This window comes from Brachypodium distachyon, chromosome 1 (genome assembly GCF_000005505.3).
Source record: "Brachypodium distachyon strain Bd21 chromosome 1, Brachypodium_distachyon_v3.0, whole genome shotgun sequence".
NCBI classification, from domain to species: domain Eukaryota; kingdom Viridiplantae; phylum Streptophyta; class Magnoliopsida; order Poales; family Poaceae; genus Brachypodium; species Brachypodium distachyon.
In genome coordinates this window covers 8,995,265-9,014,330 of record NC_016131.3, presented here as the reverse complement: position 1 = coordinate 9,014,330, position 19,066 = coordinate 8,995,265, and the positions used below count along the sequence as shown (strand labels likewise).

Here is a 19,066-nt window from a genome sequence, read left to right as displayed (position 1 = left end):
CCATATAGGAATCTCCGTGGAGGCATGTGATTGGTCTGCACGTTTGAGTTTGATCGGCCCGGAGGATTCTGCATCGTCACTACACGTGTAGATTAACTAAGTTCGATTTGTGTGTAACTAGTGCAAATTAATCTGCTCTTTTTTCTCCATGGAGAATTGTAAGCATGTTACATGTACACATGCATACTGAATTTGTGCACGTAAATGTGTATATACGATTTGTCCGGAGCAAGTAATTACTCTGGAGAGTGAAGACTGAAGGTGCATGTCAATGAGTTTTGTTGAAAAACCAACGGTAAGCATGTTTGGCATTGTCCACGCCGTGGGCTGTGGCCAAGATTGCCCATCTTTTAGTTGGGGGACCATCGGCTCTGGTGTATGTAGTAACTAACTATGCTGACAGACAAGCGTCATGAAGTTTTTGTTTTTGTACCCTCCGATCCATAATAAGTGTCTCGGACTTAGTGCAACTCAGTATTAAATGTGAGACACTTACGATGAATAGTTGTGTAGTGAATTTATTTTCCTGTTGAAAAAAAAGTGCATTGGCCGATGCACATAACCGCACATTTCATTAATAAAGAGTTAACCAACATTATTCAAAGAGTAAATTTCACATAATCATAGTTTTTGATGCGTTCTTCTCACCGAATCATACATTTTCCCAATTTGTCTGACATCCACATGTTTTGTGTCTAATTGTTCAACTTGTCCAAAACAAAAGGTTAAGCCATTTTTACAGGTTTTCTTACATGTGAGTCCACCTGTCAAGCCACCTTGGACTTGACCCGACCCGAGCCATAGCCCACCAATAATGGCGGCCCCTGTCATCTCGGGCTCCGGCCGCCGCCGCTGCCTCGCCGTCAGGTTGGGTTAAGCCCAAGGTGGCTTGACAGGTGGGGCCTACATGTAAGAAAACCTGTCAAAATGGCTTAACCTGTTTTGAGCAACTTGAGACAATTAGACGCAAGATGTGTAGTTTTTAGACAAATTAGCAAATTCTGCGGCACCGTTTTCCTCATAACTATGGTTTTGTGAAATTTAATCTTATTCAAAACACTCATGCATCATGTAACAGTGAGATATAACACGTCACTCATTTTAGTTGAATAACACAAGACCATCTTTAACCGGTTGCACCCATAGTCCATGGGATCCCTCATATCTGCACGAGGCTGTAGGAACCAAGTACGAACTCAATCCAATGATCTGATAAAAATAAAATAGGATACTTTATTTGTTTAAAATAATTTATTCATACAATTCTATAAGGATCAACGGATTGCGCAGGCACTTCTAGGATTAGTTATTTCAAGAGTTTTGCCATCTCCATCAACCACTCCCAAACATAGCAATGCTATAAGTAGGCGGGAGGTTGAAGGGCCACACAAATATGGCCACGCTACATCATACGAGCAATCTCGTATTCCAAGAACAAATGTTAGCCCGTAAAAAAAACAAATTTTGTATTATCTCGTTTTGTTCAAAAAAAACTACACTTTTACTGCCACTCTATCTATTTATGGTAGGCGAAGAGTTTCGTGCACTGTACTAGGTCACTCAAAAGCTCAAGCTGATGAAAAAAAGACACTTCAACAGTAAGTTCGTCTTTATTATTTTTTATACCTAGGTTGTGGATATCATTTTCCTACGACAAATAGTGCTATGGCAGAAATGTATTTATTGCGGCTATATCTTGTTGCAAAGGAAAAGGAAAGAGAGAAATGACGGGAAGTATCTTGGGAGCTTATCTCACTTGCTTCGGTGTCACATAATCCCACGATGATTTAGACCGCTCGGTTAGTGGGAATGCCACGTCCAGCTAAGCTGATTCCTACAATTTTAGAGGAATCGAATACGGAGTTTCTCCGACTTTAGGATATGACCACCTGTCAAGCAAATGTGAGCTGGTGCTTCAACCAAGGAAAGTAGTTTTATATGGTAACCAAGTTATAATTTACACCTACCATTTTTTGAGCATACGAGCCAAAATGCTGAAGGTACACCTGACAGAACATACTCAAGGGCTTTTGAAATTTGGATTTCCGTAACATGATTTATACAAGAGTTCTTCCATATTTATTGATTTTTATCGACCAAATTAACTCTACCAGATAACAAGTTCAACTTTATGATATTTACAAGTCCATCCTAGGCTAGATTTCAAAGAGGTATTGTCATGACTGGTATTGTACTGTCAAAAATAAAATGAAATGGTTATCTAAGCCGGAAACATATCGCAAAGGATTCACACAAAAGTGTGGTTTCTCATTCCAACTGATTAGTGAGGTGACCAATATTTCCCGATTGGTAGGAGTCACTATATGGAATATATGCCAATATGACATGGATAGTCACTATCATGTACTCACCAAGCATCTTGGTTTCGTGTCAAAATATTGTATATAATATAAGTTCTACTCCCTCCGTCCAACAAAGGATGTCTCAATTTTGACTAAATTTGAATGCATCTATACATTAAGTCATGTCTAAATACATCCAAATTTTGACAAACTTGAAACATCTTTTGTTGGACGGAGGAAGTATTATATCTTTGTTGATATGTAACCATCAAAACAAAAAAGTCTATACGCAATATAAACACTTACATATTTTACAATTGTGCATGCATGCTAGGACATACGCTGCAACAGGATTTCCCATTTCTGCTATTACTCTGCACACTTGACTTGCTACATATTTCTCATTTTAAGTATAACCATGGAGCCAGCAAAGACATCTTACCAATTTTTTGTTGTTAATTGTAAATATATAATTTTCAAAAGAAACCAGTTGAGGTTAAACAAGCTTTATCATGGCTTAATTGCTCGTGACAATCCTATATCAAAGTGGGGCCTCAAGAGAGTGAGTCGGCCAATTTACGCCATTTAATGGATCAATGTATGTCCAAATAGACATCTCTATTTGCATATTTTGTGTCAAAGGTATGGTGTACAGAGTATTGGCTTTGATATCCCTTTGTCAATGTAAAGAAAAAAGTTCGTATTCCTACCCATCAAAGCCAATGCCACGTACCCAATATAAGAATTTCTCTATTCTTGATAACAAAACTCCTTGATGCAAGTTCAGCGAGGTGGTGTCACATGTGTATATTAGCATTGCGCAACTGTCTGTTTACCTTATTCAACTTATAAAATAATTTGCCGAGAGAAATTCAGCGTCATTGTATCTAGGTTGTTGGCATTGTCGTCTCTCATTTTCAACGGTGCGGGAGATTTCACCGCTTGTGTGTCTTATGTTTAAGGTCACTAGGTTGTACATGTTACGTTAGTTGAAGACTTTTGTGCGTTTTTCGTGTTATGGTTGGTGCAAGTTTGTCTGCATTTTTGTTGCAGGGTTTTTCACTTCTACGGTACATGTTTTTTTTTATAATTATCACTACTCTTATCATTACTCTTAATTGAATAATTGAATACAAGACTTGTGCAAGTATTTCCAAAAAGAAATATATGCCACGAATAGGAACAGCTAAATATACATACACATGGTGCCACACCGTTGTTTTCTGAAACTTTACGCCACATCAAAAGAATAAACTTTTCCCCTAACCCAAAACAGAGGTTTAAAAGGAAAGGAACTTCTTTTACGCTTTTACCTACCCTCCTCATTTTTTTTGACAGCATTTACCTACCCTCCTCATTCCTCTTCTTTATATTTTCTTCTGCCATAAATTCCTTGTTGTTTTCTTCTCTTGATTTCTTCCACCTTCTTCTCTTTTCTTCTCCTGCTGTCTCTTGTGTGACACGTGGAAAATCATTCCCTCCTACATCCCCACCACCTCTCTATCCACTTTCAGGATCCGATGATTCATCAGTTGCTCACTGTCTCGTCTCTCTCCCAAAAAGACCACATATTTCGCAGAGAAGAATTTTGCTTCTATAAATCCGAATGAGAGCAGAGGAGGATCGAGAGAGAAGGGAGTAGCTGGGGGAGTGCAGTGTCGCCATGGCCGACAAGGAGGGAAACCTCGACGCCGTCCTCAAGGAGGTCGTCGACCTGGTAATTAATGGCCTGCTCTTGCCTCTTGGGGTGGTGGTTCTTGGGATTTTTGGTGTAGTGCCCGGGCGGAGGCTGCACCCTGGCGGTTTCCGTTCTTGGATGGATTAGCGCGGGGGATTTATGATTTGTAGAACTCTTGGCGAAAATCGGCATGTGGCTGGGGTTTTAGCGTTGCAGGGTGGCGAAATTGGTCTGCTAGCTTCGCTATAGGTCAAATATTGTTATTATCTAGTACAATCATTCTTCGGCTCGTGTGAATGGTTCTTGTCAATATCTGTCAATTCTGGAATTCCTTTTAACACCCCAATCAAGGACAAGAATGATTTCTTTATTATGTGTACTTAATTTAATGATTCGTGTTAGTTCACTCTTTGTGGTAATGACTAATGAAATCGTGATACGCCCTGGTTGAAGGCCGGATTTTAGTACTCCGTATTTTAGTTGCACGGATGTTGACGCCTTGCTTTAAAGAAAAATCTCGAGTTTTTTTTTTTGCCGGTAGGAAATTTGACTGTTTGGTAAAATTATTGTGTTTATGTGGTGTTCAAACACTTGTTGTATTGGAATTTGTCTCTTAGTTCACTCGAGTAGTAGGCTCCAGCGTACTTGCATGTTGAAACGTGCAGGTTCTTGGTTACCTTGTGTTGTGTGTCGTGTTGATGGGACTTGTTTGGTTTCTAAAGTGAGTTTTCACAAACAAAAATTTCAGGAGAACATCCCAGTTGATGAAGTGTTCGAGAATCTGCGATGCGGACGTGAGGGGCTCACTTCCCAGCAGGCTCAACAACGCCTGCAAATCTTTGGTCCGAACAAGCTCGAGGAGAAGGAGGTCCGGTTCATTTGGACAATTGATTCATGGGGAAGATTTTGTTTGACGGGACATGGGGAAGATTTTGTCCTTCCTGATCTTGGCATAGCAATAATATTCTTCTGGAATGTTGATGGCTGCAGGAGAGCAAGTTCCTGAAGTTTTTGGGGTTCATGTGGAATCCACTGTCATGGGTCATGGAGGCTGCTGCTATCATGGCCATTGCATTGGCAAACGGTGGGGTAAGAGTCTAGGGCCTAACACATATCACAAAACGTTGTCGTTGTCTTTTAGTTTGGTGATGAGTGAAAGTGTACGTCCTACTCTTTTCTGAATATATGAGATGTGTTGCTCATCAGGGGAAGCCACCAGATTGGCAAGACTTTGTTGGTATCATCACACTTCTACTTATCAACTCAACTATCAGTTTCATCGAGGAAAACAATGCTGGCAATGCTGCTGCTGCACTGATGGCCCGTCTTGCACCAAAAGCAAAGGTCCTTATTCACATAATTTGTGACGTTTCACTGTATTCTGCATGTATGACCTTGATGGAGTCCATTCGAATTGAATTGTGGAACTCATTGTTATATTGGCGGTTAGGTTCTCCGTGATGGCCGTTGGACCGAGGAGGAGGCAGCAGTCCTTGTCCCTGGGGACATCATCAGTATCAAACTTGGAGATATCATTCCTGCAGATGCCCGCCTCCTAGACGGAGATCCTTTGAAGATTGATCAGGTTCTTCCTATCATTTTTTTGAGGAATCTTATTTCTATCATTCACATCTAAGTCAAATTCATCTTTTCTTTAACTCATGTTTCCTCATCTCACAATTTGGTCTTCTGTTTGTAGTCTGCCCTGACTGGAGAATCATTGCCAGCCACCAAAGGTCCTGGTGATGGTGTCTACTCTGGTTCAACAGTCAAGCAGGGCGAGATCAAGGCTGTAGTCATAGCAACTGGTGTGCACACTTTCTTTGGAAAGGCTGCACATCTTGTTGACTCTACCAATCAAGTTGGTCATTTCCAACAGGTAAGATTGAGTAGCCTCACATACATTTATATCTTACTCTGCTATCCATTTGAAACAGCACTACATTGATGTATCCACTATCATGTGATTCACGCAGGTCTTGACAGCCATCGGGAACTTTTGTATTTGCTCAATTGCTGTGGGAATGTTCGTTGAGATCATTGTCATGTACCCTATCCAACACAGGGCATACCGCCCGGGGATCGACAACCTTTTGGTGCTTCTCATTGGAGGCATTCCCATAGCAATGCCTACAGTCTTATCTGTAACCATGGCAATTGGATCTCATCGCCTGTCTCAACAGGTTTGCATCATTTTGGGGATAGTGCCAACCATATTCTAATCAGACCAGAACTTCTGCAGTATATAATCAATTCCTGGGTTTTCTTTCTGCAGGGAGCTATAACAAAGAGAATGACTGCAATTGAAGAGATGGCTGGCATGGATGTCCTTTGCAGTGATAAAACCGGAACACTGACTTTAAATAAGCTCAGTGTGGACAAGAACCTAATCGAGGTTAACTTGGGCACTCACTTTTTCTTATCTCACATAGAACATGAAGGAACTTGTATGCTTTTTTGATCTAGGTGTTTGAAAGAGGAGTGACTCAGGACCAAGTAATTCTGATGGCTGCTAGAGCATCCCGGATAGAAAATCAAGATGCTATTGATACAGCAATAGTTGGGATGCTAGCTGATCCAAAAGAGGTATATTGATTTGTCAAATATGAGGAAGTACACCTGTCATGTTTATTTGATGAAATGAACATCTGGCAACATTTTCCACAGGCGCGTGCTGGTATTCAAGAGGTTCATTTCCTACCATTCAATCCTACCGACAAAAGAACTGCATTGACATACATAGATGGTGATGGAAATATGTACCGTGTTAGTAAGGGTGCACCTGAGCAGGTATGATTTTGTTTGATTACAAATAGCTTAAAGGCATTACCCGAGTTTTTTATTTGCGTTATTGTGCCAGTGATTCCACAACTTGATGACCTGCAGATTCTCAATCTGGCCCACAACAAGTCAGAGATTGAACAAAAGGTCCATGCTGTTATTGACAAGTTTGCAGAACGTGGACTCCGATCACTTGGTGTAGCATATCAGGTGAGCAGGATTCTTGAGATACCCCTTTCATAGTGCAGCCCAAGTTTGCAAGGCCAGATAGTGGTGTCATCCTCTTGTGCTTTGTAGGATGTGCCAGATGGGAGGAAAGAGAGTCCAGGTAGGCCATGGCATTTTGTAGCTCTCTTACCACTCTTTGATCCACCAAGGCATGATAGCGCAGAAACAATTCAAAGGGCGCTTAACCTTGGTGTGAATGTGAAGATGATCACAGGTAAACTTCTAGTCGATTTCTTAGAAATTTTCACTTCACATTTATGATTCTTCCAGACCATCTATCCTGTTTAGGATTCCTGTAACTCCTATGCATCATAAATAATAAATTGACACTGACGATCACGAGAAACTGAAAAAACATCCATTGTTCTTCTGTCTATGTTTTGAATCTTGGGGACTTGGGATCACCATAATAGGGCACACCAGACAGTAGTGTTTGGAGTCTACGAGTGCGGAGGCTGCTTCCATTTGTTCTATGCTGTAGCACGTAGTGTATTACATTATGAGAGCAAAGTGAGCACTTTGCTTGAAATCTCACTGTAAGCCACAACATCCAATGGTATATATTAGTGTAGAAAACGCAAGATCTTACCATTGAACAAAATTCAGTCATTGCATCTTGTCAAGGGAGTAACTCTTACTGCAAACACTAGTGGCTTATGTTCGTACTTTACGTGCATGTGTATGTTAATTATATATTGTCATAATAGTTTGCACTTTGCATCATCATGGTCCTGTGCATTTTCTACATTTTCTTTGAGATGCCGGAACTACATCACTCAAAATAGTCTGTCATTACTTGATAAATTTTCTGTTGAGATTCAGTAACTGGCAGTACTCAGAAAAGCTCAAAATTTAGCCAAATAAAACATGGCATGCTTACAGTTTCCAGAAACCTTCAGCATCCCATAAATGTATCCATTAACATGTCTAACGTGATGTTTATAGTTCTTACTTCTCTTTCTTTGTTTAGTTAGATCTTGGTGCAAAATTTGTTTTTGTCTGTTACTTGTGCTTTAAGAATCCCTTAAGAAAATTGTGCCATAAGTAGAGTTGGAACACTGAACCTCAGTACTAAAATTATACTGCAGCTTGTTAGTTTCAACAATTTTGTTACCGCATCTGATTGTGAGAATCTTTTTTTTTCTTTAGGTGATCAGCTAGCCATTGGGAAGGAAACGGGGCGTCGTCTAGGAATGGGTACAAATATGTACCCTTCATCTGCTTTGCTGGGGCAGAACAAGGATGAGTCCATTGCGGATTTACCAGTTGATGATCTAATTGAGAAAGCTGATGGTTTTGCTGGTGTATTTCCAGGTATCCGTTAGTCAGATGAGAAAAATCAAAGGATCGAAAGTGGAAGATAATGATATAACCATGTCATTTGGTATTTGCGCAGAGCACAAATATGAAATTGTGAAACGCCTGCAAGCACGGAAGCACATTTGTGGAATGACCGGTGATGGTGTAAATGATGCACCAGCCCTAAAGAAAGCTGATATTGGGATAGCAGTTGCTGATGCGACAGATGCGGCAAGGAGTGCTTCTGATATTGTACTCACAGAACCTGGCCTCAGTGTGATCATTAGTGCTGTCCTTACCAGTCGGGCAATTTTCCAGCGGATGAAAAACTACACTGTATGTCAGATGGGAACCTTGGAAGAGATTTTATTTGCCTCTTCCCCTACTTTTGCCTGTTTTAATTATCTTATATGCTAATCCACCTTCATGTTTACAGATCTATGCGGTCTCAATTACAATACGTATTGTGGTATGTTTGCCTGACTCTTGCTTTTGAACTATAAGTTTTAGATTCCTCAAGTGCATTGTTTCATCCTGTGGTTAAATGGTGGATGCTTCTCTTGAGTGTTTGAGATTATTTTGCAGGTCAATTATAACTATTCATTTAATGTAACTATTTTCCTGTTAACCCTGATGTTGCCCTTGATCTGTGAAATTATTTCCGAAATATTACTCCTATGTCTTGTGTTTAGTTAGTGATGATGCATCTGATTCCTATGTCTTCCAACAGCTTGGGTTTATGCTGCTTGCCCTCATATGGGAGTTTGATTTCCCGCCATTTATGGTCTTGATCATAGCAATTCTGAATGATGGTACAGTATTTTCTTTTCGCTCCAGCCCTCCTGTGTCTCACAATACTGCAGTAGAAAGTGCAAAAATACCATTCCAATTTTCACTGCAACCATTTTCTGGTACAAATAGGTACCATAATGACTATATCGAAGGATCGAGTAAAGCCATCTCCACTACCTGACAGCTGGAAGTTGGCTGAAATTTTCACAACTGGAGTGGTGCTTGGGGGATACTTGGCAATGATGACTGTCATTTTCTTCTGGGCTGCATATAAGACTAACTTTTTCCCTGTAAGGAATATCTAAATTGCAAAACAAATTTAAATCCTGTTTTGCTGAAAAACATTGACTTCAGACCTTTTTTCCGTAGAATCTCTTGGTATGAATTGGCTTAATGAAGCTAATAATTATCAGTACCATTACATTATGTGGTCTGATCCTCAAAATTGTAATGACACGTGCTGTTCAATGGAATTTCAGAGGATCTTTCATGTCAAAAGCCTTGAGAAGACAGCTCAAGATGACTTCCAAATGCTTGCCTCTGCCGTGTATCTTCAAGTCAGCACCATCAGTCAAGCACTTATCTTTGTCACAAGGTCTCGAAGCTGGTCATTTGTCGAGCGCCCTGGCTTTCTACTGGTCTTTGCTTTCTTCGTTGCACAGCTGGTATTCTCTCACCCTCTTGCTGTTTTCTGCATGTATATATTGACAAGTCAAATCCCACTGAGCAAGCCCCCCTCACCCCTTCTGCATGCAGATAGCTACATTAATCGCTGTATACGCTGATTGGGGATTCACTTCAATCAAAGGAATTGGGTGGGGCTGGGCTGGTACCGTGTGGCTCTACAACCTTGTTTTTTATTTCCCACTTGATATCATCAAGTTCCTCATCCGATATGCTCTGAGTGGGAAAGCATGGGATCTTGTCATTGACCAAAGAGTAATATTGCACCCCATAATTTCCCTTTTTATTTTTGCTACGGATAAACAGTGCATAGTTGACTACTTACTCAAACCTGCGTGAAAGAATTCCATGCATTTCTGACTTATGGACCATTTGGTTTTGATAGGTCGCATTTACAAGGAAGAAGCACTTTGGTAAGGAAGAGAGAGAACTCAAGTGGGCACATGCACAGAGGACGCTCCATGGGCTGCAGCCACCAGATGCCAAGCTGTTTCCTGAGAAGGCGGGCTACAGCGAGATGAATCAGATGGCTGAAGAGGCAAAACGGAGGGCCGAGATTGCAAGGTACGATAAAATCCCCAATAACCAATTATAGTGCTTTGCTTTCTACGATCTATCATGTTTTGCCACAATGAGCATTGCAAAGTTAACAATGTGCTTATGGATATGGTACATGGCAGGCTCAGGGAGCTCCACACTCTGAAGGGGCATGTAGAGTCAGTTGTGAAGCTGAAGGGCCTGGACATCGACACCATTCAACAATCTTACACTGTGTGACAGTTTTAGATATCCTTAAAAGAGAGTACATATCCTTGCTGCATTGAATAAAAGTGACTTTTGATAGCTGGCTTTGCCCCTTCGAGCTTAGTTAACATAGTTGCCATCATCGGCAATTCAATATACCTAGTTGTATATGCCATTAGAAAATGTATCATACGGAGTACTATATCAATCCTCTATCGGTAAGGCAAAATCCTCTATCAGTAGGGCAGAAACCATACAGAACAAAGCCAGTACTGAATAATGGCAGGGTGAAGACATCAACAAAATTTGGATGTGGTGCTACTGAAGAATGGTACCGCAATCAGTACATCGCGGCCTTGTCTTAGAAAATGGGAATAAAATTGTTACATCTCGGTTGCTCTCAAGACGCCGTTTCTTTCATTTTGTTTCAGGACCTGTAACATTCAAGAGGGAGGAAATACGATTCTCGCCTTATGTCTGTGTAATTGAAAACAAAAATGTGGGGTCTGAGAATAACCGAGGAGTGCCTACTGGAGGAATTGATTCCAGCTGCTCTAGAAGTGTGAATAAATATGAGGAAATCGCATTGCAGCTTGCAGGACCTTAAACTTCGCACGGAGGTACACTTTCATCGTTAACTTGCAAACTTGAAAAGCAAGGCCTGAACTTGGCTCGATGGTTCAGTTTAGTTCAAATGGACGAATTTGGGCTTTAAATCTGCCACGTTGGCAGCTGCCGTGGAACACTTGGGTCTGGAACCCGCAATCCACACAGCCAAGTCCTCAAAATCCCCAACCTGACGGCTAATCCTAGCGCCAAAATTCCCAAATCCTTCTCCAATCCCTTCTTTCCAGAAGCATTCCCCAAATTCCATCGCTTGAAAATTGCAAAAAGGACCTTGCCAAAGCTGCCATGCTCGCGTCAGCTGCCACCGAGGCTGATTTATCTCCAAACCGGACGATTTGGACTAAACTGAACCATTGAGACAAGTCTACGGGTCCAATTTTTCAATTTTGCAAGTTAATGAATGAAAGTGAACATGTCTACCAAATTCAAAACCCCGCCATGCAATTTCTCAATAAATATCAAAATGCAACGGGCTTAGATATACAGTACATGCTATTTGTCCATGTGGGCATGCCACAGTGCAAAGTTTTTCACTGTTTCTCCTTGGATGCTCTTTCCGTTGGACTCTAAGTTATAAACACGGCCCTGACATTCGACTCGGGCGCGTAGAAACATAGCACCGCCGGCTCCCACCCTGCGCTCCTCCTCCTGGCAGCGGCGGCGGCATAGGTTTGTCCTCTGAGCTCCTCCGATGGCGCAGTTCTCCATAGGAATTTCTTTGTTTTTCGAGAAAAATGAACATTAGGTCTAACCTCCTTTTTTCCATAAGAATGAAGTTAAACCAATTCTTTAGGATGGCAAGTGCCACCTTATGAGAATCCTAAATTTTTCTTTTTCCTATGTCTTGATTTCCTTTGAACCGAATGAGCCCTAAAGATCCAAATTTTATTTGCATTCTGCAGAGGCATGAGCTCCAGTTACTGTATTGTCTAAGGAAAAAAAACATCATAGACTTCCTGCAATGCATAGTGATCCTAACAGACAGGCTCAATCTTCCAGAAACTAATTCGGTACCTCATCATTTATTGGGTAAACTTACATGATGTGCATCAGCCAGTTCAGCATACTGGTACACTATATATCAAGTACATACAACCTTCCATATGAGTATGCTAATGAAAATAAGCAGCCGGTGTAGATGCTAATGAAAATAAGCAGCCTGCAGAGTATTTGCCTTTTGGGACGCCACTGAAGCATCTGCACCTCTGCCCTCCAATGAGTATGCTTTCTCCTGCAAAACACATGGGAAAAAATAAACTTACTCCAGAGTTTCAGAGTTACTTGAATACATATGGGAATTCAAGAATCTTAGGAGATCCCGCTGTGTAATAATGATCAGAAAGTAGGTGATTTTGTTGAGCTGGAAAAGGCCAATAACTGTGAGGCAGCTTCATTCATAATAGGGCGTATGAGTGAATAACATACAATTGACTGGAGCAAAAATAGGCCAAAATTAGCCAATGAATTGGTAGTTTGGTACATTTTCAAAATGGTGGTGAGAAAAAAAAATCAAAAGGCCATCCTAGGGAAGTAGTCATTTCAAAGCCTTCCACATATTTGGAGCTGCAATTGTCTAATAGGGCGCCCAATTGTAATAATAAGCTACCCCGTCCAAGTAACAGTCTTTTTGCAATTTGTATAGGCAATACATTTTAGACCATCTAGAAAGATATAATTACTGTCGCAAAAAAAAGTAAGATATAATTACTAGCATCAACAACATGAAATTGATGTTACTACATTCATCATGAAAATACAACTTCATAATACATACATTATCTTTATGTGTGTTAACATATTTTATAGAAACTGGTGGTCAAAGTGTCGCCTTCAAGACCATCACAATTGTCCAAAAGATATTATGACCCGTACTAAATTCTCGATAAAATTCTCAAATAGTTCCTTAAATTGATGTATTTGGTGCATGTCAAGTATGTTTTGTACTGGCACAGCTACTGAGTTTACATATACTGTATTTCAGTTGGTTAACAGTTTTCAAATATTTACTGAGTTAAGACACAACGGTGAGAATACAAGATAAAATGGAAGGAAAGCAATGTGATTGTGGAAGCACTATACCAGCAAGCGCCACAAGAAAGGTGCACCCTCTCTTTTGCTAATTTGTTTGACAAGCACCTCAATTGCTGTGTACCATCTAAACCGTGTTAGCACATGAGCAACAAAACAGTAACAAAATTCAAGTGCTGATGCAAATACCTGTAGAAGTCTCTCTGGCATTTATTAGGACAGTGTACCAAACTTCATTGAAGACGTCCACTTGTTCATCTGATGCACCAATCATCTAATTGTACCATTTGTTGATGCTTAGTAAAAGTAAATTCATAATGATTTGTCTGGAAACACTAGGTTCAGTGATCCTACTTTATAGCTAAGCCCATCGAAGTCTGGACCCAGGATGTCAAATACAGTCTTGTGCTCTCCTTTTCCATATTCAAAAACAGCTTCTGCTAGCTGTATCAAAAAAGCAACAAACAGAAAAATCAATCAACTTCCCTGGTAAAAATGTGTGATGTTTTATCACTAAAAGTTAACGATCAATAGATAAGCATGTATGAAGTAAATAAAATTACAAAATAATAAGAGATATAGGAAAGCAAGATATCCAAAATCAGTATGCCCCCTGGTGATTGCTAAAAAAATCAATATACACGGACCAACATGAATGAATGCCAATGATACTCAGAAACCAATTCAATTTTCAAAAATACTAGAACTTTGTTTGCTTCATACTGTCAATATTCTCTTGGGTAGGTATTACACTTAGAGGTGCAAAAAGGTGACCCTCAAGGTACCCTCTGACCCTCCGTTCAAACAAATGAACTAGTTTTCCAAAAAGTGGTGTGATTTTAAATTTTTAGTTCATTTTGTTAAACTAGGTACGGTCAGAGGGTACCCTCAGGGTCACCTTTTTGCACATTTACACTGTGCATTTGACACTTCTCTAATATCACTCGACCTTGCACAAAGAACTTAGCACACCTGAAATGCCTTCTGCATCGCTTGCTGTCTCTTTGTGTCCATTGAAGAGACCCTGAAAATTAAATTGTTTTTGCAATAGTAATAAGAATTATAACATGACAGTCTTATGTTTTATGCAAAAGAGGACCTTTCAGATATCTGACCTTGATCGCAGTGAGCCCAACAAATTTTCTGCTGTTCTGATTTCATTCATACTTGCTAATGCCCATAATACAAGCAAATCAAGGAGCCACTCCACATGCCAAATGGACTGAACAAAGTTCAGACTGGAACAGTCAGAGAATGAATCTCTTATAGTTTTTGTTTAGATCTATTAAATGCTATTGAGAATAGGCAGCTGAGTTAATCCGCATTGTCCAATGAATATTAAAATTGTTTCAAGATTGAGATAGTACCTCATTCTTAAGTTCGTCTAGCAATGTTCTTAATCTCTCTTTCGCAGGACCTATCTCACCGCGCACATACAGACGGAGTAGCAATCCCAGAGCATTCAAGTACACCTAAAGGCATGAGAAATTATTCAGTGTCTCGGACGTCGATGCCAAGAAAAGTGACTACAAATAATACCTCTGCTGCCTCACAGTCACTTCTCTCGAGTTCCTTCATGATGTTTTGGTCATATACCTCCAGAACTTTCCTAATAGGGGATTCTCCTTCTAAGTAACAGACTGCAACATGCCACCAGTTGTGGGTAAACCTATGAGGAAGAAGGAAACAGTTTTCTAAGAGAAGTAGAAAACATGTGCTGTCTCTTTTACTTGCATCATAAGAAAGGGTATCAAATTGGAGAACTTCATACATAAATGATGAGCATGCCTTCCATGATGGAGAACATGATTCCATGAATTCAGTAGCTTCTCTGAAGCGACATTCCTGCTGGAAAACATGGCACATCTGCAAGATAGAATGGGGGATGAAGCTTATATTGAAGAAAGTTTTATTGTTTGTAATGTGCACATGTCAGCTAGTGAAACTCTTAGGCTGATGTAAGTGTCTTAATTTAAATGCCCTTGCATGAGAACTCAGTAAGAACGTACAGAAATGTCCCACAGTAACAAGGAAATCATCATGACTTTTCTGCACAAAAAATTCTTTACTACTGTGTCTTCTAACACAATGAAAACGTGAGGGCATGGAGTACAAAGAATCAAACTTAGAGAAATAAGGTTATACTCATCTGAATGAACTCATTGTTAAAGCTAAAAGAAACAATCATGTCATATTTGTTCAGATTTTAATTGATCGTGCAAGAACTAGTTAAAAATATGCAATCATCAGTATAAGATCCTGCAAGAACTTCTAGTTTGCAGGAAAGCACAAAGCCTCAACACCTGGGTGCTTTCCAACGCATCCCTCCATAAGCTATCCAGTGACATGTTGCCTTGATGCCTTCTAGTCATCTTCAACTGTGTAATGGGTACATCATGATCCAGTTGGGGGTAAGCCATTTTGTTCCTTGGGCATGGGGTTTAACTGGAACTATTCACTTTCGTTGGATTGATCGACTGTTTAGTACTCATTTTTTAAGTCATAGGTTGCACCTTATTGATGTAACGACAAGGAAACAAAATCGCCCATTATCTAAGAAAAAGTGCTATTTTTAATATGTTTATGCATACTTGACACCATAGGATGCCCAGTTGATAGTCAGCCATGGATGGATATTGATTGTTTAACCACAGAGTTGAGCATGGTTATGACAATCTGTATCAAGCAATGAAAGACTTCACATTGGAACTTAAGGCGAAGGACTCATGACAGGAGCAAAGCATTAAAGTAACAGTATTGAAACTGTGTAGCATTACAGTGTGAGAGCCAGCCAATATAACCTGAATTCCTGAATAGGTGCTAATTTGCAGTTCTCATTTGCTTATCGTATTAAGTGACCCTGGCCTGGGTGAGGATCTTTTAGCACCTTGATGAGCACAGTTTGATCTCTCTCATATTACATAGTTTTAGTTTAGTTTTCTTTTTGCGGGGAATAGTTTTAGTTTAGTTTATGGTTATAATTTATTTAACAATCATTATTTTCGTTACTGGTAATTTGTTCAAAGTTACCAAGTTTAACTGTTGCTTCTCTTTCGATCAGATGTGGAAAGTTATAGCTGACTCCATATTTATTTGCGCGTGCACCTAACAGCAACAAAAGGTTCATAAACGATTGATGCTATTATTCATCAGGCTACTCCGCATACTGATTCACTAATACCCATGTAACCTAGTATATAAGGTTCATATAGCAAAATAATATACATACATTATGCTGTGACCAAAAGTCATTCTTGTTGATAGCCAAGCCTTTCCGAGCAGCTCTCTCAGCTTCATCCATTCTTCCAAGCTCTAGCAAAGGGAAAGCGAGCATTCCGTATATATAGTTCTGATCCTGGTTCTCTGGCAAAACCTGAGCAGCAATGAGTGCCATAAATTAGTAAGAAAGCATGCATAGTACAGTAGTATTTTAAAAAAAATTATAAGAGGAGATGCATTGATGAGCACCGGGCTTACAGCTAGATTCAAAAGTTCCTGGATTGCGCTATCAGCACAACCAGAATTTTTTAACAAATAAGGTAAAATTATTATTTTTAACCATGTAGGCAGATTGCATGTCATCTATTAAGGAAGAAATATAATACAGGAGAACTGCGCTAGGCTAGGCACGCGGTGGTGCGGCCTGCCCGCACGAGTTCGAGTCCCGCGGGACCAAATTTCGCGTGTCTCACTGTCTCCAATTTGTGGAGGGCTTGGGAGGACTGTGCGTGTGCGCGCAGGTGGCTGGTGCCCTAAACCAGCCCACGCTACTGTCGTGCTTCATTGTCGCCCATTTTATGGGGCTTCCTCTCAACGCGTACGCTCGATAAGAGGTTGTACACGTGTCCATATTGACAGAGTCTAGACTCTGGAAATCAGTAGATCACGTATACTGGTAGAGTTTGCAGGTCCTAGCTTGCGCACTAGGGTGTGGCATGCGCGTGGTGTGTGTGAGGTGTGTGTTTGGTGCGTGAGTTCAGATACTGCAGCTGTACCGTTAGAGAGGAAAATAATAATTAAAAAATCAAATAATACACAGGTCTTAAAGAGTTACAGGCAACCAGCACAACCAAAAGAAAAGGTACAAGGACCTCTCTACAAAGAGAGCCCAACTCAGGGCAGAAGAGGACCAGATCACTGGCGCAGGCAGTCAGTATGGCATTAGTATTTTGATATGATAAAGTGATTTTGCACTACAACTCTGACAGAGTTTCATTAAGAGCTACGCTGATGTTAGAAATTGGGCATTCACTCATTTGAGCTATTTTTTTAGAGATAATCATCAAAAGTCATTGTTTGATACTACCTCCGATCCATATTAATTGTCTCAAATCTGCCCAAATATGGATGTACCTATGCCTAAAAAACATCTAGATACATGTAATATTTCGACAACTAATATGGATCGGAGGGAGTATTGTTAGAAATTGTTTAACATAAGTGTACTCAGTGAAGAAAAGAAACGGCATTACTAATCCTGGGGTTTAATACGAAATTTGTAAGCATAAAACCACACCTCTTATACTCAGCTTACTTGTTGAACAAATTTGAGGGATGTATCCGGCCGCCCAACATAGAAGCAGATGAGCTGCGCTCTCTTCAGGGACATGAGATCCCTGGGGAATTCCTTGAGCAACTGCCAAATGAAAGCACCGAAGCACACCACTCATCAACCAATTCTTTTTCGATCACCATTTTTTTTTTTTGCTTTTCCCTTGAGAAATAGCAGAATCTATTGGCAACAATCAGTTCCCAAATCTAGACGAGAATCGAGCCGCTGCGAACCTCAAAGTGTCGCTCGATTGCCAGCTCCACATCCCTGTCCTCGCCCACCAGCGCAGAGAGTGTCCGGAACACCGCCCTTTCGTACTCCGTCGCTTTTCCCTTGAAGCAAAGGAACAAAAACACAGCGCGAGCCACACCACAGGTTAGTCAAGGCAGGATTCGAAAAGCGAAAAGAGCGAAGGGAACGAGCAAGGGGAGACGCTTCGCTTACGAGGCTGTCAGCGGCGGCGGCGAGGAAGGCGGCGGCCCTGTCCGGGTCGCGCGGGGCGACGAAGTGCGCGGCGAGAGCGGAGGCGAGCGCGCAGGCAGGGTCGGCGTCCGCGGCGCGGAGCACGGCGCGCCCGCGGTGGCGGCCGAACGCCATGGTCTGCGCGTAGTAGTCGTCCAGCGCCGCCGCGCAGTCGGCGGAGGCCGTGCGGTACTCCTGCCCCCACATGTCCCTCGTGACCTCCCCCTTCGCCATCTGCCGCCGCGTCGCGCTCGCGCCTGCCTAGAGCTCGGCTGTGCCGTGCGACGCCCGTGCTGCTGCTGCTTGGCTTCTGTGGGGGTGCCGCTGGGCTCGCGTCGCGTGGGCGGTGGGGACTTTTGGAAGTTGGAAGTGGGGGAAGAAGGATCGAGAGTCGAGAGGCCGCGTGGGATTGGTAGTTGCGGACGTGCTGCCAGCAATGCCATTGCCATTGCCATTGCCACCGTTCGCTACGTCCAAAGCGCAGCTGGTGGTTTGGGCCCAGTGCGTCAGTGGGTTTGGGCCCATGTAGCGGATGACGGATAGTGATTCTTCCCATGCCGAGGCGCCTCGCGGTCGCCGGATGCCGACGCGGCGCCAGATGACGAAGTGGGGGAGAAAACGATGACGAACTGAGGTGGCAGATTTTTTGAGTTCAAAAAAAAAAATAGGTGGCAGATTTGGAGGGATTCGATTATTCAGAACGTATTTGCTGGTTCTTAATTTCTTGGGTTTTTTTCTTTGAAGAATCTTAGTCACCTAAAGCTAATAACTCCAAAAGTGCATTATAGTGGATTAGTGGTACAGGTTTTAGTCTGTAGGCTATATATGAATTAACCGGAGATAAAAATGGTTGTATGTTGATCCAAAGCCTAAGCTATATGATTGCAA

General features: G+C 41.4%; 2 protein-coding genes across 3 annotated transcripts; one reads left to right on the top strand and one right to left on the bottom strand.

The window, feature by feature from the left end:
- The first annotated feature begins 3,711 nt into the window (after positions 1-3,711).
- Positions 3,712-11,063, top strand: LOC100844944 (plasma membrane ATPase 1). The gene is made up of 21 exons (XM_003561062.4): positions 3,712-4,020; positions 4,730-4,849; positions 4,972-5,070; positions 5,188-5,325; positions 5,432-5,566; positions 5,681-5,860; positions 5,958-6,164; positions 6,257-6,376; positions 6,448-6,567; positions 6,649-6,771; positions 6,868-6,972; positions 7,060-7,204; positions 8,140-8,304; positions 8,387-8,625; positions 8,726-8,758; positions 9,020-9,101; positions 9,211-9,371; positions 9,561-9,746; positions 9,838-10,020; positions 10,151-10,329; positions 10,446-11,063. Exons 1-21 carry the CDS (start codon positions 3,967-3,969, stop codon positions 10,540-10,542), a joined length of 2,871 nt encoding a protein of 956 aa, XP_003561110.1. The 5' UTR covers positions 3,712-3,966; the 3' UTR covers positions 10,543-11,063.
- Positions 11,064-12,066: 1,003 nt separating this feature from the next.
- Positions 12,067-18,612, bottom strand: LOC100846772 (tetratricopeptide repeat protein 38). 2 transcript variants are annotated; one of them, XM_014897659.2, is made up of 13 exons: positions 18,161-18,608; positions 17,950-18,048; positions 17,699-17,800; positions 16,394-16,537; positions 14,936-15,030; positions 14,704-14,833; positions 14,532-14,636; positions 14,280-14,386; positions 14,137-14,188; positions 13,519-13,608; positions 13,354-13,438; positions 13,216-13,280; positions 12,140-12,367 (listed from the first exon to the last, which is right to left on the bottom strand). In XM_014897659.2, exons 1-13 carry the CDS (start codon positions 18,410-18,412, stop codon positions 12,278-12,280), a joined length of 1,416 nt encoding a protein of 471 aa, XP_014753145.1. In that variant the 5' UTR covers positions 18,413-18,608; the 3' UTR covers positions 12,140-12,277. The 2 variants fall into 2 exon arrangements, with proteins under 2 accessions (XP_014753143.1, XP_014753145.1); XM_014897657.2 differs by having other exon boundaries at positions 12,067-12,367; positions 14,704-15,030; positions 18,161-18,612.
- Positions 18,613-19,066: the final 454 nt, after the last annotated feature.